At 41.0% G+C, this 22,427-nt stretch overlaps 2 protein-coding genes across 5 annotated transcripts in view; both read left to right on the top strand.

Annotated features, from left to right (window-relative positions):
• Positions 1–16,988, top strand: part of HGFAC (HGF activator) — a 44,593-nt gene extending 27,605 nt beyond the window's left edge. For 2 of the 3 annotated variants that reach the window (XM_052780594.1, XM_052780595.1), the window contains 7 exons: positions 2,108–2,282; positions 4,592–4,677; positions 5,616–5,856; positions 8,442–8,581; positions 10,621–10,761; positions 11,782–11,930; positions 14,470–16,988. In XM_052780594.1, coding sequence (XP_052636554.1) covers positions 2,108–2,282; positions 4,592–4,677; positions 5,616–5,856; positions 8,442–8,581; positions 10,621–10,761; positions 11,782–11,930; positions 14,470–14,640 — 1,103 coding nt within the window. In that variant the 3' untranslated portion in view covers positions 14,641–16,988. The remainder of the gene's footprint in view (positions 1–2,107; positions 2,283–4,591; positions 4,678–5,615; positions 5,857–8,441; positions 8,582–10,620; positions 10,762–11,781; positions 11,931–14,469) is intronic. The other variant, XM_052780596.1, reaches the window with a different exon arrangement.
• A 1,426-nt stretch (positions 16,989–18,414) lies between these two features.
• Positions 18,415–22,427, top strand: part of DOK7 (docking protein 7) — a 69,173-nt gene continuing 65,160 nt past the window's right edge. Inside the window, exons 1-3 of one of the 2 annotated variants that reach the window (XM_052780593.1) lie at positions 18,415–18,644; positions 18,797–18,842; positions 21,438–21,668. In XM_052780593.1, coding sequence (XP_052636553.1) covers positions 18,591–18,644; positions 18,797–18,842; positions 21,438–21,668 — 331 coding nt within the window. In that variant the 5' untranslated portion in view covers positions 18,415–18,590. Of the gene's footprint in view, positions 18,645–18,796; positions 18,843–21,422; positions 21,669–22,427 lie in introns of both variants that reach the window. The other variant, XM_052780592.1, reaches the window with a different exon arrangement.

Below are 22,427 nucleotides of genomic sequence, written 5' to 3'. Positions count from 1 at the left end.
ATTCCTCTCAACTAGTGCAATATGTAATTTAAACTTCTTAGTTACAGGAGGAGAACATGAGGGATGATTTAGAAAGGGCCCAAGTTCTTCCGGTTATAATCTTCTGGCAGCTTTAGCAATGACTGGCAGACCTGACGAAACAGAGATGCATTGGTTTTTAAGCCTGACAAGGGTGAGCACAATTTGTAAACACTGTCTGCAAGATGTTCAAACCATTGGTATTGCAGAATATGGCCCTGGTTCTGCACTGAAACAGAATCTTTTGTTTCATCCTTGTAAAAGTAGGCAACTCTAAATCATTTCTGAATGTAGGAAATACAGTACAAATAAAATCAGCACCTGGCACTTCCCTGGATAAATGAAAGAATTTAGCATACAGCATGATGGTGGTATTTTCATGACACTGTTTCAGGCAAACAAAGCAGCATAACTTGCAACTTGTCCAGAAAATAAATGGCAGGGTTGCCAAGAAATGGTTACTATTGCTAGCAATACAAATGATAGACAAACTATTTTCTGTGAGCTCCTAGATTATGGTTGTTAAAATATGAGCTTGATTTAATGTTATATTCATAGTTATTGAAATACAGGGAATTTGATTCAGGGTGCGGGTGGGAGAAAATATTGTCTCATCATCTCAGAAGTGTCTGCTGGGCCAAGCTAGAAAGCAAATTTTGCTAAGTATTTGTATGCTAACTCACACTGAAATTCTTGCACCAAATTTCTTGACCTCCAGCCCCCAAATTTATGCCATATGCTTGCTTGTGGTTTTGAGGTCTGTTGCTACACTGATGACTTGGAAGGATAATTGACATCAGCAGTTCAGTGCTGAGATTCACTATTTTGGTGCTGGTTACGTGTCCCGGTTCATGTGTCACCTTATTCTGTCAAAATAAACAGATCTTTGACAATAGCTGTCCACACTGTGTGATGTGATAGATTATCCTCACAGTGTGTTTTTCAACAGGCAGGCAATATCATGATGTTATATATTTAAGTATGTTTATAAGTTTAGAAGAAGATTCCACCAGTCTTGCAGATGTCAAGGATAAGTGACACTGACATGGCTGGGATAAGAAACCCTCTGAGGCTCGGTCACATTAATCCTCTTTGTACATTAGATGGTTTTGTGTTTCCTTTGGGATACTCTGAGCTGTGTTTTGAGGTGTAGACTTTCTGCTCAGAGTAGCTATTTGTACACAAATGCATCCCCACATGTTTTTCAGCCATAATGCTGGTATGTGCTGTTGATAGATCTTGGCAGCTGAGTATACAGGTCATAGAACATGTCAGTCCTAGCTGAAGAAATAACCCATGTGCAGGTGACAAGGAAATGGGTTTTGAATTAGAAAATTCAACCTACTAGTTAAATTCTTGCAAAATCGATATATTTGCAATATGTAGCTACATATATATAATATACATGGGTATATTGTATATATATATATGGGTATGTATAAGGCCATAAAAAGAAGTGTTTTCCAAAATCAGGCCTTTTAAGCACTTGCTGGCAGGGCAGGATTGTTTTCACTACTTTACAACACAGATATCTCTATCTGAGCTAGTTGACTTAAACTCCCTTTATCGTCAATGGAGATTCAGTCAATGTATTCAAGAGTGTATGGCAAGATTTGTCTCATCTTTAAAAAGTCACCTCAAACAGGCTGGATCAGTTTGGCTCTAGAAATGCCTGTTTCTCTTAATTGACTAAAAAAGGAGGTCTCCAGTGATGAGTTCAGTTGTGTTTAAAATTAGACAGGAGGAATCCCAGCCATATTGCTGACTTTGCTGCAGATTGCTGACTAAAATCTTCCATATGCAGTATAAATTTTAGGTCTACTTTCCTGCCATACTGCATGTTGAATAGCTATTTGTGCATGTGTAAAATAAGGCTAACTCACTACTAATTTTAAACAGAAGTTTTAACTGCTTGGGTTCTTTTTTTATTAAAAAAAATATCCTCATTTGATGCATTCAATTCCTGTGAAAGGTGAAAGGCATGATACAGAATTGGGCCTGCTGGCTCTCATTTGGGACCTCAGCTGTGAAGTAAGTATTTAACATGTAATTAGCATCGATTCCTGACCAGTGTCTTATGCTTTGCCAGTTCCTAGCCATCGGTGCTATGTTGGCAATGGCACGGAGTATAGAGGTACGGCAAAGACGACCATTTCTGGACACAGCTGCTTGCCTTGGGATTCAGACTTGCTTTACCAAGAGCTTCATGTTGACAGCATTGAGAAAGCTGTACAGCTTGGCTTGGGGCCGTTCTCTTACTGCAGGTGAGAAAAGTTCTTGTTTTCCCTGTATTTGTAAATCAAGAGATGGATGTATTGTGGAAGGGAGAAGGGCCAGGAATGTCAAAGCAGGTGTTATTCCTGGCTCAGAATAGCTAGACTGACTTAACAGCCTGACACGAGGAGTGTAAGTGTACAGAAGACAAGATCTGATAGATAGGCTAAATCAATAGCTAGGTCTGCCAAGGGAAGCTCAGACACAAAATAATGTTGGAAATTCCAGGTCCTTTTTTTCTGGGATTTTTTTTTTTTTTTTTCAAATGAGACCGTAGTACAAAACTTTTGAAATTGTTCATAAATTACTATCCAAAAAGAGAAAGAAATGCAGTAGCCAAATTAAAATTGTTAACTTTTTATTTCTAATTCTTAAGTTGTGAAGTACGTAACATAAAGGAAAATATTTTCAAAAGTGAAAAGTTGTTTGAAAATGAAAAAAATCAAAGCACTATATTTCAGTAATGTTGAAATGGGATGTCAAATTTCTTTCCTGGATTTCTTCCAAAGGAAAACTATTGCTAAATAAAATTTCACTGTGCCTCAATTTTCATTGAACCACATATCAATAAACTACATTTCTACTGAAGTTTTCTGTTCAGCTATAATGAAAATAGCTTGTGGTATATAGGCTTGTGCTTTCTCCTCAGTCACTTTATGTTCCCCCTGTCTCTGAGGTCTTCATGAGGTCAATGGATATCCACAAATAAAAAAAAAAATGTTTCCATTTAGAGAGAATCCTAGAGATGAGCAAATGTTAGAAATGGCAAACTTCAGATGATTCTCTGTAAATTACTGGTTGATGTCTAGGTTTTGGTTGGTTTTTTTTGCTTTTTGTTTTTGTTTTTCATGGAAGTTAAACCAGTATTTCAGGAAAATCAGAATGTACTGCATTTCCTAATTTGTTTGATGATAAAAAGCATGCATGCATGCTGCAAGTAGCTCTTCTTCTCTATCTAACACAAACTACTAATAAGCAGTTCCTACACCCTCCCTTAACCCAGATCAGCTTGCTTTCCAAGGCTTGGTCCTGATTCAAGCACTTAAGTATGAGATTTATGGTCTCCCAGCACACTATGGCAATTTATTGGGCACATATTTTATGCTTTGATAAAACTTGATCCTTTCAATTAATATAATTTAAGCAAAATATTCATTTGCAGATTGGAAATGCAAAGAACAAAATGGTGTAGGAGCTGATGTGTTCATGTTCTGTAGAGCTGAGAAAAAAGCTTTTCACTTTTTTGTCAGCTTGTTACAATTTCTGGGGATATCTCTGCTACACTATATAATCCTGCAGATACCTTCTTCAGCTAGCCTAATTTAGAAACATTGTTGGCTGAAGATGACTCAACCTGTGTCGCTTCTTCAGTTCTGAGAATTTGAAAGTGCTGTAATTTTTTTCTGAATAGCAGTCAGATTAAAAAGAAAAAAATACTGAAGAACCTTACAATAATAGATAGTGCTTCCGATAAATCCAACTGAAATTAGAATTACTGTTTATCGGGAGCCCTGAATTACCTTGTCTATTTTTCTTGGCCTACTGAAGAACTTTCTGGGTCTTCAGAGTTTCCCTATATTCTTGGAGGAGTAAACTGGACAAATTTCTGGTTACTTATAAGGCACTGATAAAGACAATTAAGCTGTACCATGGAGAAACCCTAATGGAATCAAACCAAAACCTGCTTAACACCAAGGTAACAAAGGGCTAAACTGTTTCTGATATTCCGTTTTTTTCTTTTTCCCTTTTGAGAAATACAATATTTTCTTGACGTAGTCTTTTATTTCCTCAGACTCTCCAGGGAATGTGAACCTGAGCTTTTCAAATTCGTTTTTGCTAGCTATTCTTGTTATGGATTTTCTATGAATCTACCTGTGTTGGAATTTCCTCACTTAAAAAAGTCATCTAAAAAAGGAATCTCTCCCATGGGATTTAGTCCTGAAAATAGCTGAGCTGTATCTGTTAAAGCACTTCAGTGTGGGCTGTATTTAAACCATGTGAACATGCTCATGCATCCAAATACTTGTAGGCAAATTTTACAGGTGTTTAGTCATGTGTCTGTATTTCAGGTCCTACAGAACCTTAGACTTGGTTAGCTTTAAGCATGAAGAATTCTACTGAAAGGCTGCTCACCCATTTAGGGGTTAGCAGGTGCTTCAGCGCTTTGTCAGGTGGCTCGAACTCTAAGAGTCCTGTCAGTCCTCTGCATGGGGCAGGGGAAAAAGCAGAAAACCTCTGGGAAGCTTGGAACAACACTGTGGTTAATGCTTGTAATTCACTCTCCCCCTGAATTAATTAGAAATCCAGATGGTGATGAGAAGCCATGGTGTTACATCATGAAGGACAACAGTTTGTCTTGGGAGTATTGTGACATTCCATCTTGTGGTATGTAAAGACTCTTTTAAAATCCATGTTATGAATGAATGAAGAAAGATTTATTGATACTAGAGCAAGCTTTTACTGTATAATTTTGAATGTTATGCTGTTCCCTGGAGTGTTGAGTATTTTACTGTTTGCGGTAAATCAACAACAGGTTTCTTTTGCATTTTTTGGAGTTGTGATACAATCTGTGATTTTTGTCCTGAAATAACAGCTGTGTCACACTATTGCTTTCAGTCACAATCATCCCAATATCACCAAATTTTCTGCTAGAACATCCAAGACGCCAGAAATTATTGATGCTTTGGTACAAATTGTCATCACTCAGGGAATTACGGGGCCAGTGAAGTGAATGGGCCTCTATGAGCAAATAGAGGACTGGATCCTAAAGATGTATGAGACATAGTATTTAATTCCAAAACCTGAAGATCCTGCTCTTCCCTAAATCAATATTTAACTGTTGTTAATGTTGAAGCTGACCTTTAGAACAGAGATGTAAACTAAAAAGTCAGTTTATAAAGTGATTCTTTTATTTCCCTTTTATGGTTCTAATGCATTTGATAGATGATGTTAACACAAGCATCCTAATCCTTGCTATTGCAATGGCAAAACTCAGTCCAGAATCCAAAAATGAAGGTGTGATATATCATGCATTCTGTTGTGCCTCCTCCAGTAGTGAAGGTTATATTCATACTGGTAAATGAAACAGTGTCTGGGAATGTTCACAGGTGCATTTAATTTACACTAGTGCACACGTAGCTAGTGTTGGGAATAGGCATAGCTTTCAGTCTTGCAAGTCTCCTGAGGAACTGAATGAGATTCAGTTGTATGTGGATGTTTAATGATAATTTAATGAACCTTTCTTTTAAAGACCCCTATAAGAGTTCCAGTCCTTAGAAATCACAAGGATTTATAGTCTGATGCCATATCCCTTTATATCTCAGCAAGCAGGGAAAGGAGGCCACCAGTTCCAGACAATGTAGATAGTTTTGCAGTTACCAGAAGACCATGTGGGAGAAGACACAAAAAAAGAAGTTTTGTGAGACCTAGGATTGTTGGGGGATCTTCATCTCTGCCTGGATCTCACCCCTGGACAGCAGCTATATATATTGGAGAGAGTTTCTGCGGTGGAAGCCTTATTCAGACTTGCTGGGTTGTGACAGCAGCACACTGCTTTGCTAACAGGTAAATTCACCCATTAGTATGACAGTACGTCCTCTCCTCCTCATAGTCACTGTCTGCTTGCGACTCACAACAAACCTGAACTGAAACAAGTAAGAAAAAAGATGAGATTATAAAAGACCAATGTTTAAAAAGGAGTTTCTGGCAATTCGAGTGCTGTTCATGAGCTAACAAATAGCTTGGAGTCCTATTATCTCATAAGCCCTTATCTTGTTCCTTAAGGAGTCTCAAAGAAGCTAAATGACCTGGCTGAAGGCATAAGGTAGGACAGAGCAGGACATAGAATGGGAGCTTGCATGTGCAGGCATCTGCAGGGAGATATCAGTATTTCTTTTCTTCTCAGTTACCTTGTTGAATGTTTATGCCTGCTTTGAGGTATAACAGAGATGACTATGCTCACTGCTGTGTTTTGTTCAAAAAGGCTGAGACAGCCAAGCAATGATTTATTAGAGACAATAAATTACCGTTGGTTGACACAAATAGAGTGGGCTGAGCTTTACAAAAAGCCAAAGGGAAGAACTGAACTGTTAAATTTTTGAAGCTGATTTCCTTGAGAGGTGTTTTGGGTTTTTTTGAGATTTTTTGTCCTCCAGCTGTGGGACGCTGGAGAAAATATTGACTATAGGATGCTCTTACTTTATTCTCAATATTTCATTTTCCACAAATGCTGAACACTTTCCCTGATTTCAGTTTGATCACATTGATGGGAAAAATATTACATCATTTCATACCCTTTGTTCCTTTGCATAGTAAAGAAGCCAAGAGAAACAGAAAACCTTGTGCCAGAATACATATACTGATATCTTGTAGAGCTAATAATACCATTGTGAATGCTGTACTGAAGCATTTGGAGCTCAAGCCACAACGCATTTGTTTTTCAAATGTTGTGAAATAGCTACTAACTTTGGCAGATATTCAGGACATTTCCACCCACTTCCAGCTGGTGGTTTGGTACATACAGATTTTCCAGAATTGCTGCATTGTAATTTGCACTCTTCCGTATGTTTAGTACCTCTGTTAGCCACAATTTCAACTGTTTTCCGCTAGGCGACAATAGATACCTGTGCAGCTAACTTGTTGGTTTTTTTCCTTTTCCATAACCCCTCATGTTCTGTTTCTTTTCCTGAATGAACCACCTGTAAGTCATAGTAGGACCATTCAGTGCCTTTAAAATCTATACTAAATACTATTCCAGGAAGTGAACTTCCACTCTCTTTTACAGGCCCAAAATCTGACTTTCAAGGGGGTTGGTTTACCACTGCAAGAACACTGAGAAAATCCTGGCCTTACATATTGATCAAAGAATATTTTATTGTCTTCTTGATTTCCAGTCACAAAAAATTAAACTTTGCACTTCCCTTTGTTAATTATAAGCATAGGTTTTGTTGCAGGGTAGCTGCTGGCTCTCTGTGCTGCTATTAGTTAGAAACTCTTTCCTCTAAATACATTACTGTTGATCATCACTTCATGCTCAGTACTGGAGGACAGTCCACAGCGCTTTTGTATCTGACGAGCACTGGTGATGCATAGAAACACAGCTAGGGAAACTGCAATGTTGTTGGCCACTCTGCATCTATTCATGATGTGTGACAGCAGATATTTTCTACTCCTGCACTGTGTAACAAAACATATGAGTGCTCCGATGTTGAAGACACTTGCTAACTATATTCGTTGTAGACTTATGCACATGCAGATCAAACTGGTTTTAAAGCAAGAGTGAAATGTGAATTCCATTGCTTCCAAAGCTAGAGAATTTACTGTCTTTCCAAATGCTTCCTGATTATTTCCAAATGTTTCTTTCTTCCCAACTGTTGTACTGGTTCTTATTAGTTGTCTGTCCTAGGACACTGGATATGAGAGGACTGTGGCCTTTTTAAAGTAAACATACAATGACTGTAAAAGATGGTGTGAATTACAAAAACTGTATTCTCCTCTGAGTATGGTTTTTCCCATTAGATCAGTGTGCTGTTGGGACCTTCCTCCACCAAGCTGCTTTTGATTCTAGACAACAGATTTAACATAGATCATTCTAATCTCTGAGCAGAAGTGGTGACAGCTCTTAGGTGGAATCTGCCCAGATGTTCCTGAATTGTCAGTTTGCCAGCACCTTTAAAATCTTGACCCATGCCTGTAATATTTCTAAGAGCCTGGTTTCCCAGAGAAATGACTCGTCTTTTGGTCCCTCATTTCTTCCTCAGTAATTTTTGTACTCACTGGCAAAGTCTGGTCGAAGTTGACTCAGTTAAGTTTCTAGAACAAGAAGCACTTACAGCCCCTGAAGATGTTTGTTAGCCAGACAGCAGCTGGGCAGCAGTGCCTGTGCTTGCCTTTTCCTTCTGTCAAGGAGCCTTTAGTTAGGCTAATCAGGACCCTCAGAGCCTGGGACTCGCTGTAACATTACTCATCCTTTTCCTGGCCCCCAGTAGGTAGGAAGCCTGGGAAACAGGTCAAGGCATTATGAGAGGGTAAATAATGGACGTGATGGGGGGCTGAGGTTATAACAGTTCATGGGATACACAGCCGTTGGAAATCAGGCTTCATTTGTCCCACTAATCACAGAGTTGCTTGTTCTTTCTTTTGTATTACAGCCCACTAAAATCCACTATTAAAGTAGTTCTGGGTCAGCATATATTTAATAAAACGACTGATGTAACACAAACATTTGAAATAGAGAAATATATCTTGCATCCTCAGTATTCTGTGTTCAACCCTACTGAACATGATATTGGTGAGTATTTTTGTTCTTACAGTTTTATTTTCTGTTTATTCAACTTAGTTTCAAGTTTAGTTGATCTGTCAAAAATCTGGAAAAATCATAGATATTAGGAGAAGCTTTTGAGTGCAGAGAGTTTTTAGTTCTACCAGAGTTATAACAGCATCTGAAAGCTAGACAAATTCAGATGAGAAATAAATTGAAAATTTTAAATAATTATGATAATTAGCCTTCGGAGCAATTTACCTAGATGTATGGCAGATTCATCATCAGTTTAAGTCTTTGTGAGATTAGGCATTTTTTCAACTGAAACAGAAACTGTGGGCTTGATGCAGGAATTACTTTGTAAAATTCTATTGTCTGTATTGTATAGAGGATCTGACTAGTTGAATATAATAGCCCCATCTGCTCTGAAAATCTGTGTTACTAAGAATAATTTTTTACATGGAGATCGATTTAAAAATCAGCTGTCTTACCAGTCAAAAGTTAAATGCCCTTCTGATTGACCTTATAATATTAGTCAGAATGACAATGGAACAGCAACTTGCTTCTTATTTTCTGATCTGCTCTTGTGGAAGGTGGCACATCACCCCAGGGTATCAAGCTGTGTGAACACTTTGTCTGTGGGACTATTTAATAGCCTGGCATTGGGGCTATTTTGGGTCAGGCATGTACTGGCTTTTCTGCTTCCAGATGGCAAATATTTCCCACTCTGTAGCAAAAAGCATTCAGATTCTGTGTTGGTGGGAGCTCTGTCACAGAGTACTGGGAGACGAACTGAATTTGGGGTATTACTCTGCTCTGAAATATCCTGGTATAAACCACTGTTGGCATTTTGAGATCTCCTGACTTTTTGAATTACTCTGAAATTTGGCTTGCCTCACCGATATGCAGTGTCCAAATCTAGGGTCAGCTGAACATGGAGTGCCTAAGACAAGCCCAACTGCAAAAACAACCAAGCAGGCAGAAACTGGGGGGGAAAAATGTGGGGGCACGTTCTGCCCTGTCAGTGATTTCTACTGATGCGGCAGAAGAGTTATTTCCTGCTGAAAACACTTTTCTAAAGGAAACAACGAGCCGCTGAGTGTTGGAGTGTGGTTGATGCGGGCTTCTCAGCCTGTGAGATACTCTTCCACAAAGGCCAAAAAATGTAGTCAGTAGAGAAATAAGACTATCCAGTGGGATCTCTTGCTTTCTGCACAGCTGTTCACAGAAAACCCACAGCTTCTAAAAGGCGTGATGTGAAGCTTTCATAGGTGTGTCCACACTAACTCAGCCATGTCCTCTTTGAGTAGCGTGTCCAAACCCAACACGTTGCCCTTGTTACACCAAGTACAAAGCCCCCTCTGTTGCTTTACAGCCAAACACAGGGGTTTTGCTACAGGGGAACCAACATTTCTGCCACTTTTGACATCTTCTTTCAGTATCAAGCACATGATGCTGCACAGCTCTGTATTTACAGTTTTCAGCCCCATGAGGGGTAGTAAAGGTTGTGTAGGTTGCGTAATTCTCTGTAGCTTTCAGAAGCTTGGCTTTGAAATATCCTGATTTTTTATTCCTTAATTTTCAAGATCTTGAATTTTGCTGAACTCAGTGATAACAGAGCATGAAACACACCAGCTCTTGCAGTAATTAATTTTTTAAATCAAATTGGAATTAGGCAGGTGGCCAAGCTTTCAGAAGCAGTGAGCACTTGCACATCCCACTTATTTCAGCTGAAAGTTGTGGATATGCCACTGTTATTTAACTTTAAGGTGGGAGGAGACATATGTATTTTCTATCTTCCCCCTTCTCTACAAAGGCAGTGAAGAAAATCTGCTCAGTGAGTGCAGCATAAAATAAATATTCCCACAAGGGGAGTAGTTGAATGTTTCAGCCTTCAATTTGCTGTGAAATCAGGTGCTGTTGAGATGAGTCTGTCTGTCTTTGATTGAAATATCTTAATTAAGAGAGGCTTAGGGGATAATTAAAGTTGTATCTGAGATCCATTGCTGCCAATCCCATTAAAGAAAGGGAACAGTCACTTTATTCCTCCTGTATTTTCTGATCTGCAGCTTTGATTAAGCTGAAGAAGAATGGCCAACGTTGTGCTGTCAAGTCCCAGTTTGTTCAGCCCATCTGCTTACCAGAAAGTAACACTGTTTTCCCTGATCAGTTCAAATGTCAAATTTCTGGCTGGGGACACAGGCATGAGAGTGAGTAAAATGAGAGTTGATGTCTGTAGAAAAAAACTGATGATAATTAAAACATAATGCTCAAGTATATGCTATACAACTGATAGTTTGGTATTCTGTTTACCTGCCTTTAGATGTTTACAACAGTTACATCTGAAATAGTCATCCTGAACTTCCTTTATAGTCCTTGGAATTTGGAGTGTGGTTCCCTTGACCAAATGTTTGGGTCTATTTTAGGATGAGATGAGCTATGAGCTAGCTAGATCTCCGTGGACTGGGAGGGGAGCAAATAGCTTAGTTGTAGGTGCCAACAACTTGACACCTTAGCTGAGTGAATCCTACCCCTGGTTTCTCAAGGTAGATATCAAAGACTCTAAACCAAACACAATCAGCTTACTAGTCTGTGATGGAGATCTTTACCTTCACTAGCAAGAAACTTTGGAAACATCTACAGGAGAGGGCCAGATAGAGTTTGGGCTGAGAAGTGCTTACATCCAGCTTGAGAAAGGTGGAAAAATCCATCCCATCCTTTCAGATGAAGAATTTCAGGATTATGAGGCTTGGCCATGCTGCTTTGATGTGGAGATAGCAGAGACCTATGTAGATAGATGAGAAGGATCAGGGAGCTGGCTGCCTCATTTTGGTAAGCGATTTAGTGTGAGCAAATGTTGTCCTGGGCTAAATGTGTAGTCTAAAGGCAAAAAGAGGCAATGGAACCTTTGGTAAATCGATGATTTGATATCACATCTGGAAAGAGGAGAGGACAGGAGTTCCTGAGTCTCTAGGAAATGAGAGAACCCAAAGTGGATTAATGTCTGGACATGGCATACTGTTATTTTAAAGGGCATGGAGTCTGACTGGAGGAGCAGAAAGTGATCTGGTCACTAGAAAAATTATTATCTTTCAAAGAGGTCTACAACACGAATATGACTGAAAGGTGTTACGTGTGTTTATATGTCATATTGTGCATTGTGTTTCCATGTTACGCTTTTCACATTCTATAAAAATTACTTCCTTTTCCTCTCTGGGAATTTTTTAAAGATATATCTGGTTATTCACATGTCCTGCAAGAAACACTGATTCCAATTATTCCTGAGGAGAAGTGCAGAAGCCCTGAAATTTATGGAACAGAAATCACTGAAAATATGTTCTGTGCTGGCTACTTCGATAGCAAAAGTGATGCTTGTCAGGTAATGTGAGTCATCTCTAGGCAGAGAATATAAATGTATATTATTGCCAGAAATGTTGCAGGCTTACAGTGCTTACTTTTGCCATTACAGTGTTCCTAAAGAAAAGAAATGTTCCTAAAGGAAAGAAACTTATGTGCCTGCACTGTTTGCTTCCACCTTCATTTTTTAACCTGTTCAATGTCAATTAAGTTCTACAGAAGGGCAAAAAACCTACAGGGTGTTATATTCCTCCTACCTTCGTAAAAGGCAGTGGCTATGCACTGGAGGGTGAGTTGCTTTAGCTCCTGGCTGAGCCTGCAGTGTGATGGCAACGGTTTGCTTACCAGCTGGCAGGGGTGTGCTGGCAGGGATGCGCTGGCAGGGATGCGCTGGCAGGGATGTGCTGGCAGGGATGTGCTGGCAGGCAACCAGCGGAGCCAAATCCCCGAGCTGCTGCCTCTTGCCTGAATGGAAATAAGGATACCTGGGTAGGAGGTGGGGAGCAGTGGTAAGGTTTGGAGGAGGAAGGAGCTGAGGTTACTATAGCAGATGGGATTTAATGGTGTAGAATATCAATTAACTGGAAACCATGTTTCATGACTTCAGTCCTTCATGGAATGACCTCATGGTCTTACTACTTTGCATCTCTTTTTGAATTATGTCACACCCTGGCTCTGAATAAGGATGCAGAATTATTGTCGTGATAGAAGAGACTATTTTTTAAATAAAGGATCAGATTATTCCTTACATAAACCTTCAGACTTTATCTGCAGTTCATTTTGAAGGAAAAGGGTTATGCTCTATTTGCATAAATTTGGAAACAGGCAGCACATAGCTAATAGTTGGCAGTGAGATTAAGTAAAGCAAGGAATATCATATATACTGTGTGCTGGAATCCCTATAGAGATCATAAAAGTGTCCAAAGAAAAGTGTCAAGAGTGAAACGGCAGCAGCCAGCAGTGGCTCAAGGTTTCCAGGCGAGGGCTGAGAACTGATTGTAGTTATCGGCTGCAAGCGTTCGTACTAGCCAGAGAACTAGAAGCTACCTTGCTTGCTCAGTTTTCCTTGCCTTACCCAGGAAGTACAAATACAAGATGCAGCATTATAGCTGGTTCTCACTCCCTGCCCTGGAAAAACAGAGTTGATCAGGAATGAGGGGGAGAAAGAAGAAAGCAGAGGGAAGGAGAGAGGAGCTGCACAAAAGCAAGTGGTCTGGAGAGAGTTGCAAAGTCTGAGAAAGAGTGATTTTGAGTCACAGATGTTGCTGAAGAACAGTGCTCATGACATGAAATCATTATTAGTGAATCAATAATTCATTTTTTTTTCCTGTTGGCAGACTTGTAGTGTGCTCTAAGGAGAAATAGTGTAGACCTCTTAATGTCACAACAAATGTAGATGACCTCTGAGTTTCTTAATGTGTGCTTAGGAAATTAAACTATAAAACATATGTAATATTTAAAAATATTTCAAGACCAAGAAATGCCAAGCAGATAATGTGTTCTGCTTGATTATTTTTTAAAGATTTTCTTGGAAACTTTTTTTTTTTTTTTTTATCAGCGCACTGGTACCAAAATTGCAATCAATGAGACGAGTTGTGGAGAAATAAGCAAGATTCTGAGAAGTAAATTGATCTCAGATGCAAGACTTCATTTGATGTTCCTCATTTATCACAGAAATAGTATAAAGGCAACACAATTTTCCTACCTACTTTGCTTTCAAGGGAGTTTCTTTTTAAATAGGAAAAAACATATTTCTCCTTAGTCTCAAATAATTACAGTGTTGGCTCCTTTCACCAGTATTGTTTACTGAGTCACATTTTTCTTTTAATTTCTAACATTTTCATTTCTGTAGAAAGTCAATCTAAAAGTAATAATAATAAACCCCCCTTTCCTGAATGCTTGCAAGCTTTTAAATAAGCAGAAGTGTTCCAAATTAATCCTTGCTGTTTTGTGTCATCAAACATTAGTTTAGTCATATTTTTGGTCTATGGTTTTAATGACAAGGTAAATGCTCAGTAACATCAAATTCAACAGATGCAAAAACCCCATATGCCACATAAAATTATAGCATCCCACAGTCACATGGAAAAGTGTGTATGTATGCAACACCTTTCTTTGAAGACTTTCATGATCTCTGACAGTTGCAATAAACTGCATGGAGAAGCCCTCCAAATATTCTCTGCCTTACGTAATCCATCCATGCAGCGCCCATATTACAATGCAGTGTAAGCCTCAAAGACTTGCTTATTCCCATTGAAAGTGACCCAAATCAACTGTGCTCTTCAGTAGGTGTCTGAATCTAAAAGAATTTCAGATTTTTAAACAAAATCTGTAATTTGATACTTCTGTTCAATGTGGAATTAAAAACCCCCACCATTATATTAGAGGTGAGTATGACTAAAAAACTTTCTATAATGAAACTTCAGTAGACCACTGCTTCCACTTTTTTTTTTCTTTTTAAATCTCACATGCAAACATACTTAATTTAAGATTTTCCCAAACTGATCTTTTTCTGTCTGCTTTCTATCAAATTAGATAATCTTTGCTTACTTTTAACACAGGGAGATTCTGGTGGACCTCTGGCCTGTGAAAATGATGAAATTTGTTACCTCTATGGAGTTATCAGCTGGGGAGATGGCTGTGGCAGAGTCAACAAGCCTGGAGTATATACACGAGTGACAAACTATGTAAACTGGATTAATGAGAAAATAACCCCCCGAAAAACTAGTTGAACAGTTAAATATGCTAACATTTGAAGCAGGGTTCAGAAGTCTTTTGGTTTCATTAAAGTGGCATAAATATCTTACTATAAGCTAATATGAAAACTGTCCTGGTAATTCTTAGCAATTCCAAACCAGACCACCAAAAGTAGGCCTACTCCATCTGATGTCAGCAGCCTTGATCTGGAACTTTAGGGCTGTGCATTGCTCAATATACGAGACTGTCTTTATTTGGCTTAATAAAACAAACATGTTGAGACAGTGCACCAAAATCTACAACTGTTTGTCGGGTTGGTGGATTACATAAAAAGTGATTTGAATGTGTTTGTGCAGTTTCTGGTGGAGCTGTCATCCCCTAAACCAACCAGTAACAGCATTATTCTTGTATTGTCAGGTGAGATAAAAAAATAAACAGGAGGAGCACCAAAAATGAAATTCCCTCCCCCTCAGAAATGATCTCTTGAAGTTCAGGTCGAGAGACACCAATAGATTAACACAGGTGAGGCTGCTCCTCAGCTGATTGCAACAAACCAGTTATGGGGAAAAACCAGAGGGTTTAGGTTTTGGTTCAACCAAACATGTAGGCATATTTTTATGTTCCACTGACATAAAAGCAGGAACATGGTTCAGAGCTCTGCTGAATCTGGTGTGCAATTTTCCAGCAAGGTTAATGCAACACCTCCTGAGAGCACAAAGTTTCTTCCTGAAAAGTGTTGGAAGTCAGAGCACCTGATTTCAAGCAGATGCAGTTAGGACCTTTTGCAGGCTGTGAGCTGCTCCTCACCCTGAGGATAGCAGTGGAAATACTTCACCTTGATGATAAATGCCTAAATGTTTCTTAAATTTGAGGGTGTTTTGAAGATGTCTTAGATTTTGTACTAACAAGTTGCTCAGCTGTTTAGATAATTCAGAAAGGAGGTTTCTCTTAACAGATTTTTAAACTGGATGGCTGGGGGAGCAGCTTGACATTTGCCTTGGGGATTTGGTGATATCATAAACCACAGGCTTTGCTGTCATGGTCTATGGAATTGTTATGGGAACAATCAAAGGAATTATTACAATATATAGCTGTTTAGAGGCTGTGGACTCAGCTGTGTTAGCAAAAAAGGCAGAAAATGATTCAATGAAAAAAATCTAATCTGATAAAGAAGAATGGAAAATTACAACTTTTTTTTTTTAATACCAGGAACCTTTAGCCATGTGAGATGTGTATATGTGAAGGTGTTGATGTAAAATGTATTTCTTCTCTGATAGTTAACATTTTTGAATTCTCTTAAGTGTTTCAAGCAAAGCTGTGCTTTAAGATACAGAATTTTAAAGTGGTGCCTAGATACTCAGATATGTTTTTGTTTTATAGTACTGGCAGTGTCTTCATGGGTTTCTTAGTTGTGGTGAATGATTTCTGCAGTTAAAAGAAACTTTGTAAGGAAAAATAACCAAAACCTGAATTTGCGTAAGTACAAATACATAACAATGCTAATCTAGATAAATGATGTAAACTGTTTAATAAAAATGTTTACCTGCTATTTCTTGGACTTACTCTGTTATGTACAAGGTTACAATTAAATCTTTGAATCCCTCTGTAGGTTGTTCAACAGGTTGAGAGCTGGTAGAAAAATGAAATGACACTTCTCTGTGCTGGAAGGCATCTGAAAAGCTCTGCATAAGGATCAATTTCAGCTGGTGGTGCTCCCAGTTTTATTCAAGTGTCGCACAAATTTCCAGTAGACAGATGTAAGAGCTTAGATATGATTTTCAGCTATGAATACTGTGAATACTAAGATCAAAGTCTTTAGTTTGTTTTTCTGAAGCACTAAACACTAGCTTGAAAAATTGAGATCCACCACTGGGGTCTTGATTCCAAAACAAGCTGAAGACTCTTGCTGTCTGGCTTTGCCTTCCTGGCCATTTGCAGTACCAGTCTGGCTTGCGTAACTCTGTGAAATAAATGCGACTGTGTAACAAGACTAACTGTACCTGCTGCTGAAAGACAAGTACTAAATCAGCATGAAGGAACTATTTACTCTTCTTTGGAAGGGATTCATTTGGAACAGGTTTCCACACAGAGCTTATGCCATTCTGAACGTCCGTATCTGTTCTGTGACTTCAGTTACACTTTGAAATTAATATCCATCCACGCTGTGCATGCTTTTAATCTGGTAGTTTTGCATTATGTATATTCTCTCAGTCTTCTCTCGCTGTAAAGACGGTGGCTGTTTGATAGGAAAGGTGTTAGACTGGTGTTTCTGACAATTTGTGTAGAGCTTTTTAGCCGTCCTGTTTTCAAAATCTATGCTGCTTCTGTCAGTATATAGCAATGCCAATACAATCAATAAAACAGTTTTTTACAAAACCTTGAATGTTCCCAAGTGAAACAGTCTATTTTCTGCCGCCAAAGGTCTAAACGACAGATCTTTGGTCGATACTGTCATACTTTGAATGCATTAAAATTAATCTGTGGCTTTCAAAGCAACCTGTTTGTGCACTGTTACTGCATTGATTTGGTGGAACTAAATTTCACCATTTGAGCATCTGCTGCATGGTGACTAGCACTGTATTAAATCCACAAACCCAGACTAGGGGTGGCAAGGAAACGTCCCGGTTAAGCGAGAGGTCCTTGCCTGACCTCTCACACCACTGACATTGGTCACATTCATACGGGGCACTCCAGCAGCTTCTGCCTCCCGCCTTGCTGTTGAGCATTACCCCAGGGAAGCTCGTCCTCCATATTTTTCTCCTCCCTATAAGTGCTTATCGCTTTGGTTAAAATGAAAATCCAACTTCAGTTTACTAGTGAAATTTTATCTGATATTTTTTCGTAACATTTATATTGAAATTGAATTAGAATGCAAAGCCAGTTGAACAAACATGTCCCTAATTCATTATGAAACACACTTAAATATGGTTTTATTAAATTATATGTTATTCCATGCAAACTGACCGATTCAAAGGGAAGAAAATGCAAACATCTCAAAAAGCCCTTCTATTATGCTATTGAAAGAAAAAATGTGCCGTGGTGCTGTTTAAAAAAAGCTGAAGAACTAATTACCATCAAATAAGACGCGGTAGGAGTATTTTTAGAACAATGGACTCTAATTAGTCCATTGCTCGTTGAAATAAATCTGAGGACATCATTAACACATCTTATTCCATTAATTGTAGCTGCTCCGGGTTTGGTGTAAGTGGGTTGTTATCCTGTGACAGTTGCCTTGCAGAGAAGGGGAAAAAAAAAAAAAAAAGAGTATTTTTATCCGGGGTGGTTGGCTGTATGTCTTCTGGGAGCCGATGGGAGCAGTAACTACACTTTTTGAAAGAGAAGTTTGAGCGTTACAAGGAAGCCACCGGTTCGGGGGCGCGGGGAAGGGGCTCTTGCGGCCCGCCGGCGCCAGGCCCCGCTCCGCGGAGACAGAGGGCGAAAGGAAAGTCCGGTCCGGGCTTTCCCTCCGCCCCGGGCCGCAGGGCTGCCTCGGCGGTTCAGCCGCAAAGCCCGGAGCGGGATCGGGGCGGCGCCCGGAGGAGACCCGCTGGGGCGGCTCGCGCGGGGCTGGGGCGCTGCTGCGGGCGGCCCGGCTCGCGCCTCCCGCCACCGAAACCCTGGAGGAAAAAAAACCAAACCAAACCAACAATTAAAAAAAAACCCCAAACACAACACCCACCCCAACAGCGCAATAAACGACGTGAACAAAGAACCAGTGCAAAGCTTCCCGGGACCCCCTTTCCCCTCAGCCGGAAGCCGCCCCGGCCCCTGCCCGGCCCCCTGCCCTGCCCTGCCCGGCTCGTCCCGTCCCGTCCCGGTGGGGCAGGGGGTGCCGGGGAGGGCCGGGCCGCGCTGGCCGCTCGCCCGCGTCGCTGCCTGTGCCCATGCGGGGACCTAATAAAGCTATTTTGAAAGTGACCCCTCGGGCAGAGCGCGGGGAGGGAAGCGGCGAGCCGGGCGCAGCTGTCCGGAATCATGACTGAAGATGACGGATTCCGTGGTGGTGGAGGGTCACGTCAAGTTGAGAGATGGAAAAAAGGTCCCCGCTCCCGGCGCCCCTTCGGCCCGGCCCCGCGGCGGGCCGGGGCCGGGGGTCCCCGACCGACGGCCCCCCCTCCCCAGGAGGGGAGAGAGCCCGCTCTTCCCTCCTCCGGCCCTGGCTAACCCCTCTCCTTTTGCCTCTCGTTGCAGTGGAAGAGTAGGTGGCTGGTGCTGCGCAAGCCCTCCCCGGTGGCAGGTGAGAGGGGGGCCCGTCCTGTGTGTGTGGGGGGGGGGGAAGGCAGGCGCCGGGGCGTCCCTCCGTCCTCCGCCCGGGGACAGGGTTTGGGGCCCCGGGGGGCAGGGAGTTCACAGGGCTCCCCTCCAGGTTGGCTGCCGCTGGAGATCACCCTCGGCGGGGCTCACCTCAAGCCGTCGCTGCTCTTTCATTTTTATTTTTATTTTTATTTTTTTTTTAATTGGGGGAGCGGGCCATAAATTATCTGGCAAGAGAGCAGGCGGCCAAAAATAGGAGGCGGCTGCTGCCGGAGCCCCCCGAAGCGTACTGAAGGCGGAGGCGAGGGGAGAGCGCGGAGAGGAGCTGCGGGGCTTCGCGTCTCCTCACGGCCCCGCGCTGGCGGCCGTTAACGGCTTTAACGGCTCGGGGCCGTATTCTCCTCAGCGGAGGCGAGGGCGGTTATGGACCCGCTGCCCCCTCAGCGGCTGGCGGCAGCCTGGCGTGTAACGCTGAGGCCCTTAGGCCGGTGCCCGGCCGTAGCGTTTGTCCGTCGGGCTGCCAGGCGGGCCCGGGCGTCGTGTCCGGCGTCGGAGCGAAGGCTTCGAGTAGCTTGATATCAGGCGCTGACTAAAACCGGTGGGAAGGGTGACTTCTCAAGGCGCAGCTATGTGGTTTTGGTTCCCGTTTAAAATGCAATTTCTTTCTTTTTTTTTTTTCTTTTTCCCCTGAAAATTATTATTATTTCTTCAGGGTGATTGGTGGCTGTAAAAAAAGCTGGCACTGTAAGCTCAGTAGTTATTTTTGATCAGTGTTTTGACATAAGATATCACTTCAATTTAAAAATAAAATGACATTTTGAATTAAAAAAAAAAAACCATTTCTATGCTTCTGAAGGGGAAACTAAAAATGTTATTCAGAGTTGATGTTTTACTGCTGGAGAGGGAAAAGTAGATTTTGGGTTGCTCCATCTATTCGTAACAGGGAAAACATTTGGGCCCAAAAGTGTTTCTTTCCAGGGCTAAATGTTGCCTACACTTAGAAGACGTGAATCTGTGTTGCTGCAGAACGATTATGGCATCTTTTCTGGGTTGTTGCTGGCAGACAAAAGGTTTCTTATCAGTTGAAGCTTTTCAGACCTAACTCTTTGTTACTTCGGTTGTTACAGTTACATGTTAGTGTCTTAGATGCCTGTACCTAGGCTGAATCTCTTAAACTTCTCTGAGTGAATGGGCATCTGTTGATCCTACAGCTAGTACCTAGACACATGAATACAGGCCTGGATTTCTAACATGAGTAAGCCAAATTTGAAGGAGGAAGATGAAGGAGCTTGCTTTGAAAACTTACTGACTGAGAATGTAGCTTATTCTTCAAAAACAGTATTTTTATTCTAGCTAAATTAGTCAGGTTTACTAGAAAAAGCCCCCAGTGATTTGCTTTTCTTGGTCTGTAAACCATAACTGTTCTTTCTTCAGACACACAACTGTATTGCGGAATGCTTAAATATCATAGTTGCAGCTGTTTTTGCTAACAGGTGCACAAAAACAATTGGGAGTCCATGCAGAGCTCTGCTTTAGTTAGCAGACGGTTCAGTCTTTCAGTCATTTTTCACCTCCTTGGAGATTTGCCAGTCCTTTGCCCAGCTGAGAGCCACAGGGCACCTTGCCAGGGCTCAGAGCACCACACCCCAACATTCATAAAATGGTGCACAGGGGGCTTTCTCCTTTGTGGTATGTAGGTCAGCTTAAGCTGTGGATGTTGCAGCTTTGATATTGACCATTAATTTCATCTACAACTGAGTGCTATGTGATAGGAAGGGAACCTGGGGGAAGAGGAGTGCTCTTGTTATAAATGCAAAAGGTGGGAGAGGTCTCTCCCCTTTTTCTTGTCTTTTGGGTTTGCTTGTGAAATCTGCTTTTCCCATGGGACTGTGGCACTTGAATTACTTTCTTCCCTTGCGTAGTTACTGTGTAAAAAACACCTCTAGGAAGGGGTTAAAAACAAATGGTGACAAAGGCAAATATTTAAAAAAAAAAAAAAAAGGTGTGGCAGATAATGATTATTTAGCAATGGCTACTGTGTAACATTTAACTAGGAAACCTGAGCTGACACTTAACAATCTGGCAGTGCAGTCTGCTCGCCATTTAGTAGTTGAGTAATCTGTGAACTACTGTAAGAATTTCATTTGTGGTTCAGTATGTTCTAATGGAAATATAGATGACAATAGCCTCTCAGTCTTTAGTGTTTGTAATGTGAACAGTTATCATAGTGTAACTCCCAATGTTCAGAATTAATGAGTCAGTCCTTTCCGGACTTGGAAGAGTATCTGAAAAACCACTGGATTTTTGAAAAGTAAAACAGGGAAGACTTTTTACTTACCTCCTTATTTCTGAGCCTGCAGATTACCCTTGAAACAGGCCTTCCAATGTTTGCTCCCTGAAAACAAGGATTGCAAACTACCCAGGGGTGGGGTGGGAAAAGGAAACTGAGTCCTTACATTGACTTGATCAGACTGACCCTGCAGTTGTCTAAAGCACCTTTGTATTGAAGCTGAGTACTGAGAAATGTGTTATGTTCTATGTTCTGCCTCATCATCTCTCAGAGTTTTGCTTCTTTTAGACTGTTTGCTCATGCTGGTATACAAGGATAAATCTGAACGAGCAAAAGGGCATAAGGAGAGGAGCAGCGTGACCTTAGAAGACATCTGTGGCTTGGATCCTGGGCTCTCCTATGAGGGCTTGAATCACACGCTTGCAATCATCTGTCTCTCTCAAGTTGTGATGCTGGGATTTGAGAACAAGGAAACAATGTACGCGTGGGATGTACGAATCCGCTACAGTCTGGGGGAAGGTAACCTTTGTCTTCTCACACTTTTTTTTTTTTTCAGGGAAAAAAAAGCAAAGAAAAGCATAGCTAAAATGCAAATAACAAAGTACAGTTAAGGAAAAGACTGTCACTCATTTGAGAATGAAGAGACTGGTCTTTCCCTTACATCCTGAAACAGGTGTCCCTTATGATAGGTTTTGATTACAGTACTGCCCAGTACTGATGGCTGTGAGAGCTCTTAACTTAGTTTTTGATTTTGGCACTGAAAGTGTGTAGCTTTGAAGCAAAGCGATCAGACTTACGCTTCTGGTCCTGCAGTTTATTTGGGGATTTTGACAACAGGATTCAGAGGGAGCCTGAATTAGGAGAAGCAGAGTCCTGAGTAGAACTTGAGTAGTTCAGTCCCAGTTTTCTGACCTGCCTACTAGGTGTTGCATTGATAATGCTTATTGCTGCTGGTGTCCCCTTTCAGGAAGAGACATCTTGCAATAAGGAGTGTCATCAGACACAGTCTTTCCAGCTAACTTCAGTTTTACACATCCTTTTATTTTATTTTCTTGCTTGGCAGCTCTAAAATGTACAGAGGTGAAAAAAGACAGATAATATTGGTAATCTATAGTATCTGTCTTATGTTTGTTTAGTCGTAACTAGGGAAGGAGGGTAGGTGTGTGGGAGACACACATTAGCCATCTTAATCATTTGTTACATATGCTTTGCCATCTGTTGCATTTGTGGACTCGTTCCTTTGCAGTACATACATAGAAAGATGGCCTGGGAATTTTA

Source organism: Harpia harpyja, chromosome 2 (genome assembly GCF_026419915.1).
Source record: "Harpia harpyja isolate bHarHar1 chromosome 2, bHarHar1 primary haplotype, whole genome shotgun sequence".
Lineage (NCBI taxonomy): Eukaryota > Metazoa > Chordata > Aves > Accipitriformes > Accipitridae > Harpia > Harpia harpyja.
The sequence above is the reverse complement of the archived record's forward strand: the minus strand, read 5'-3'. Positions and strand labels throughout refer to the sequence as shown.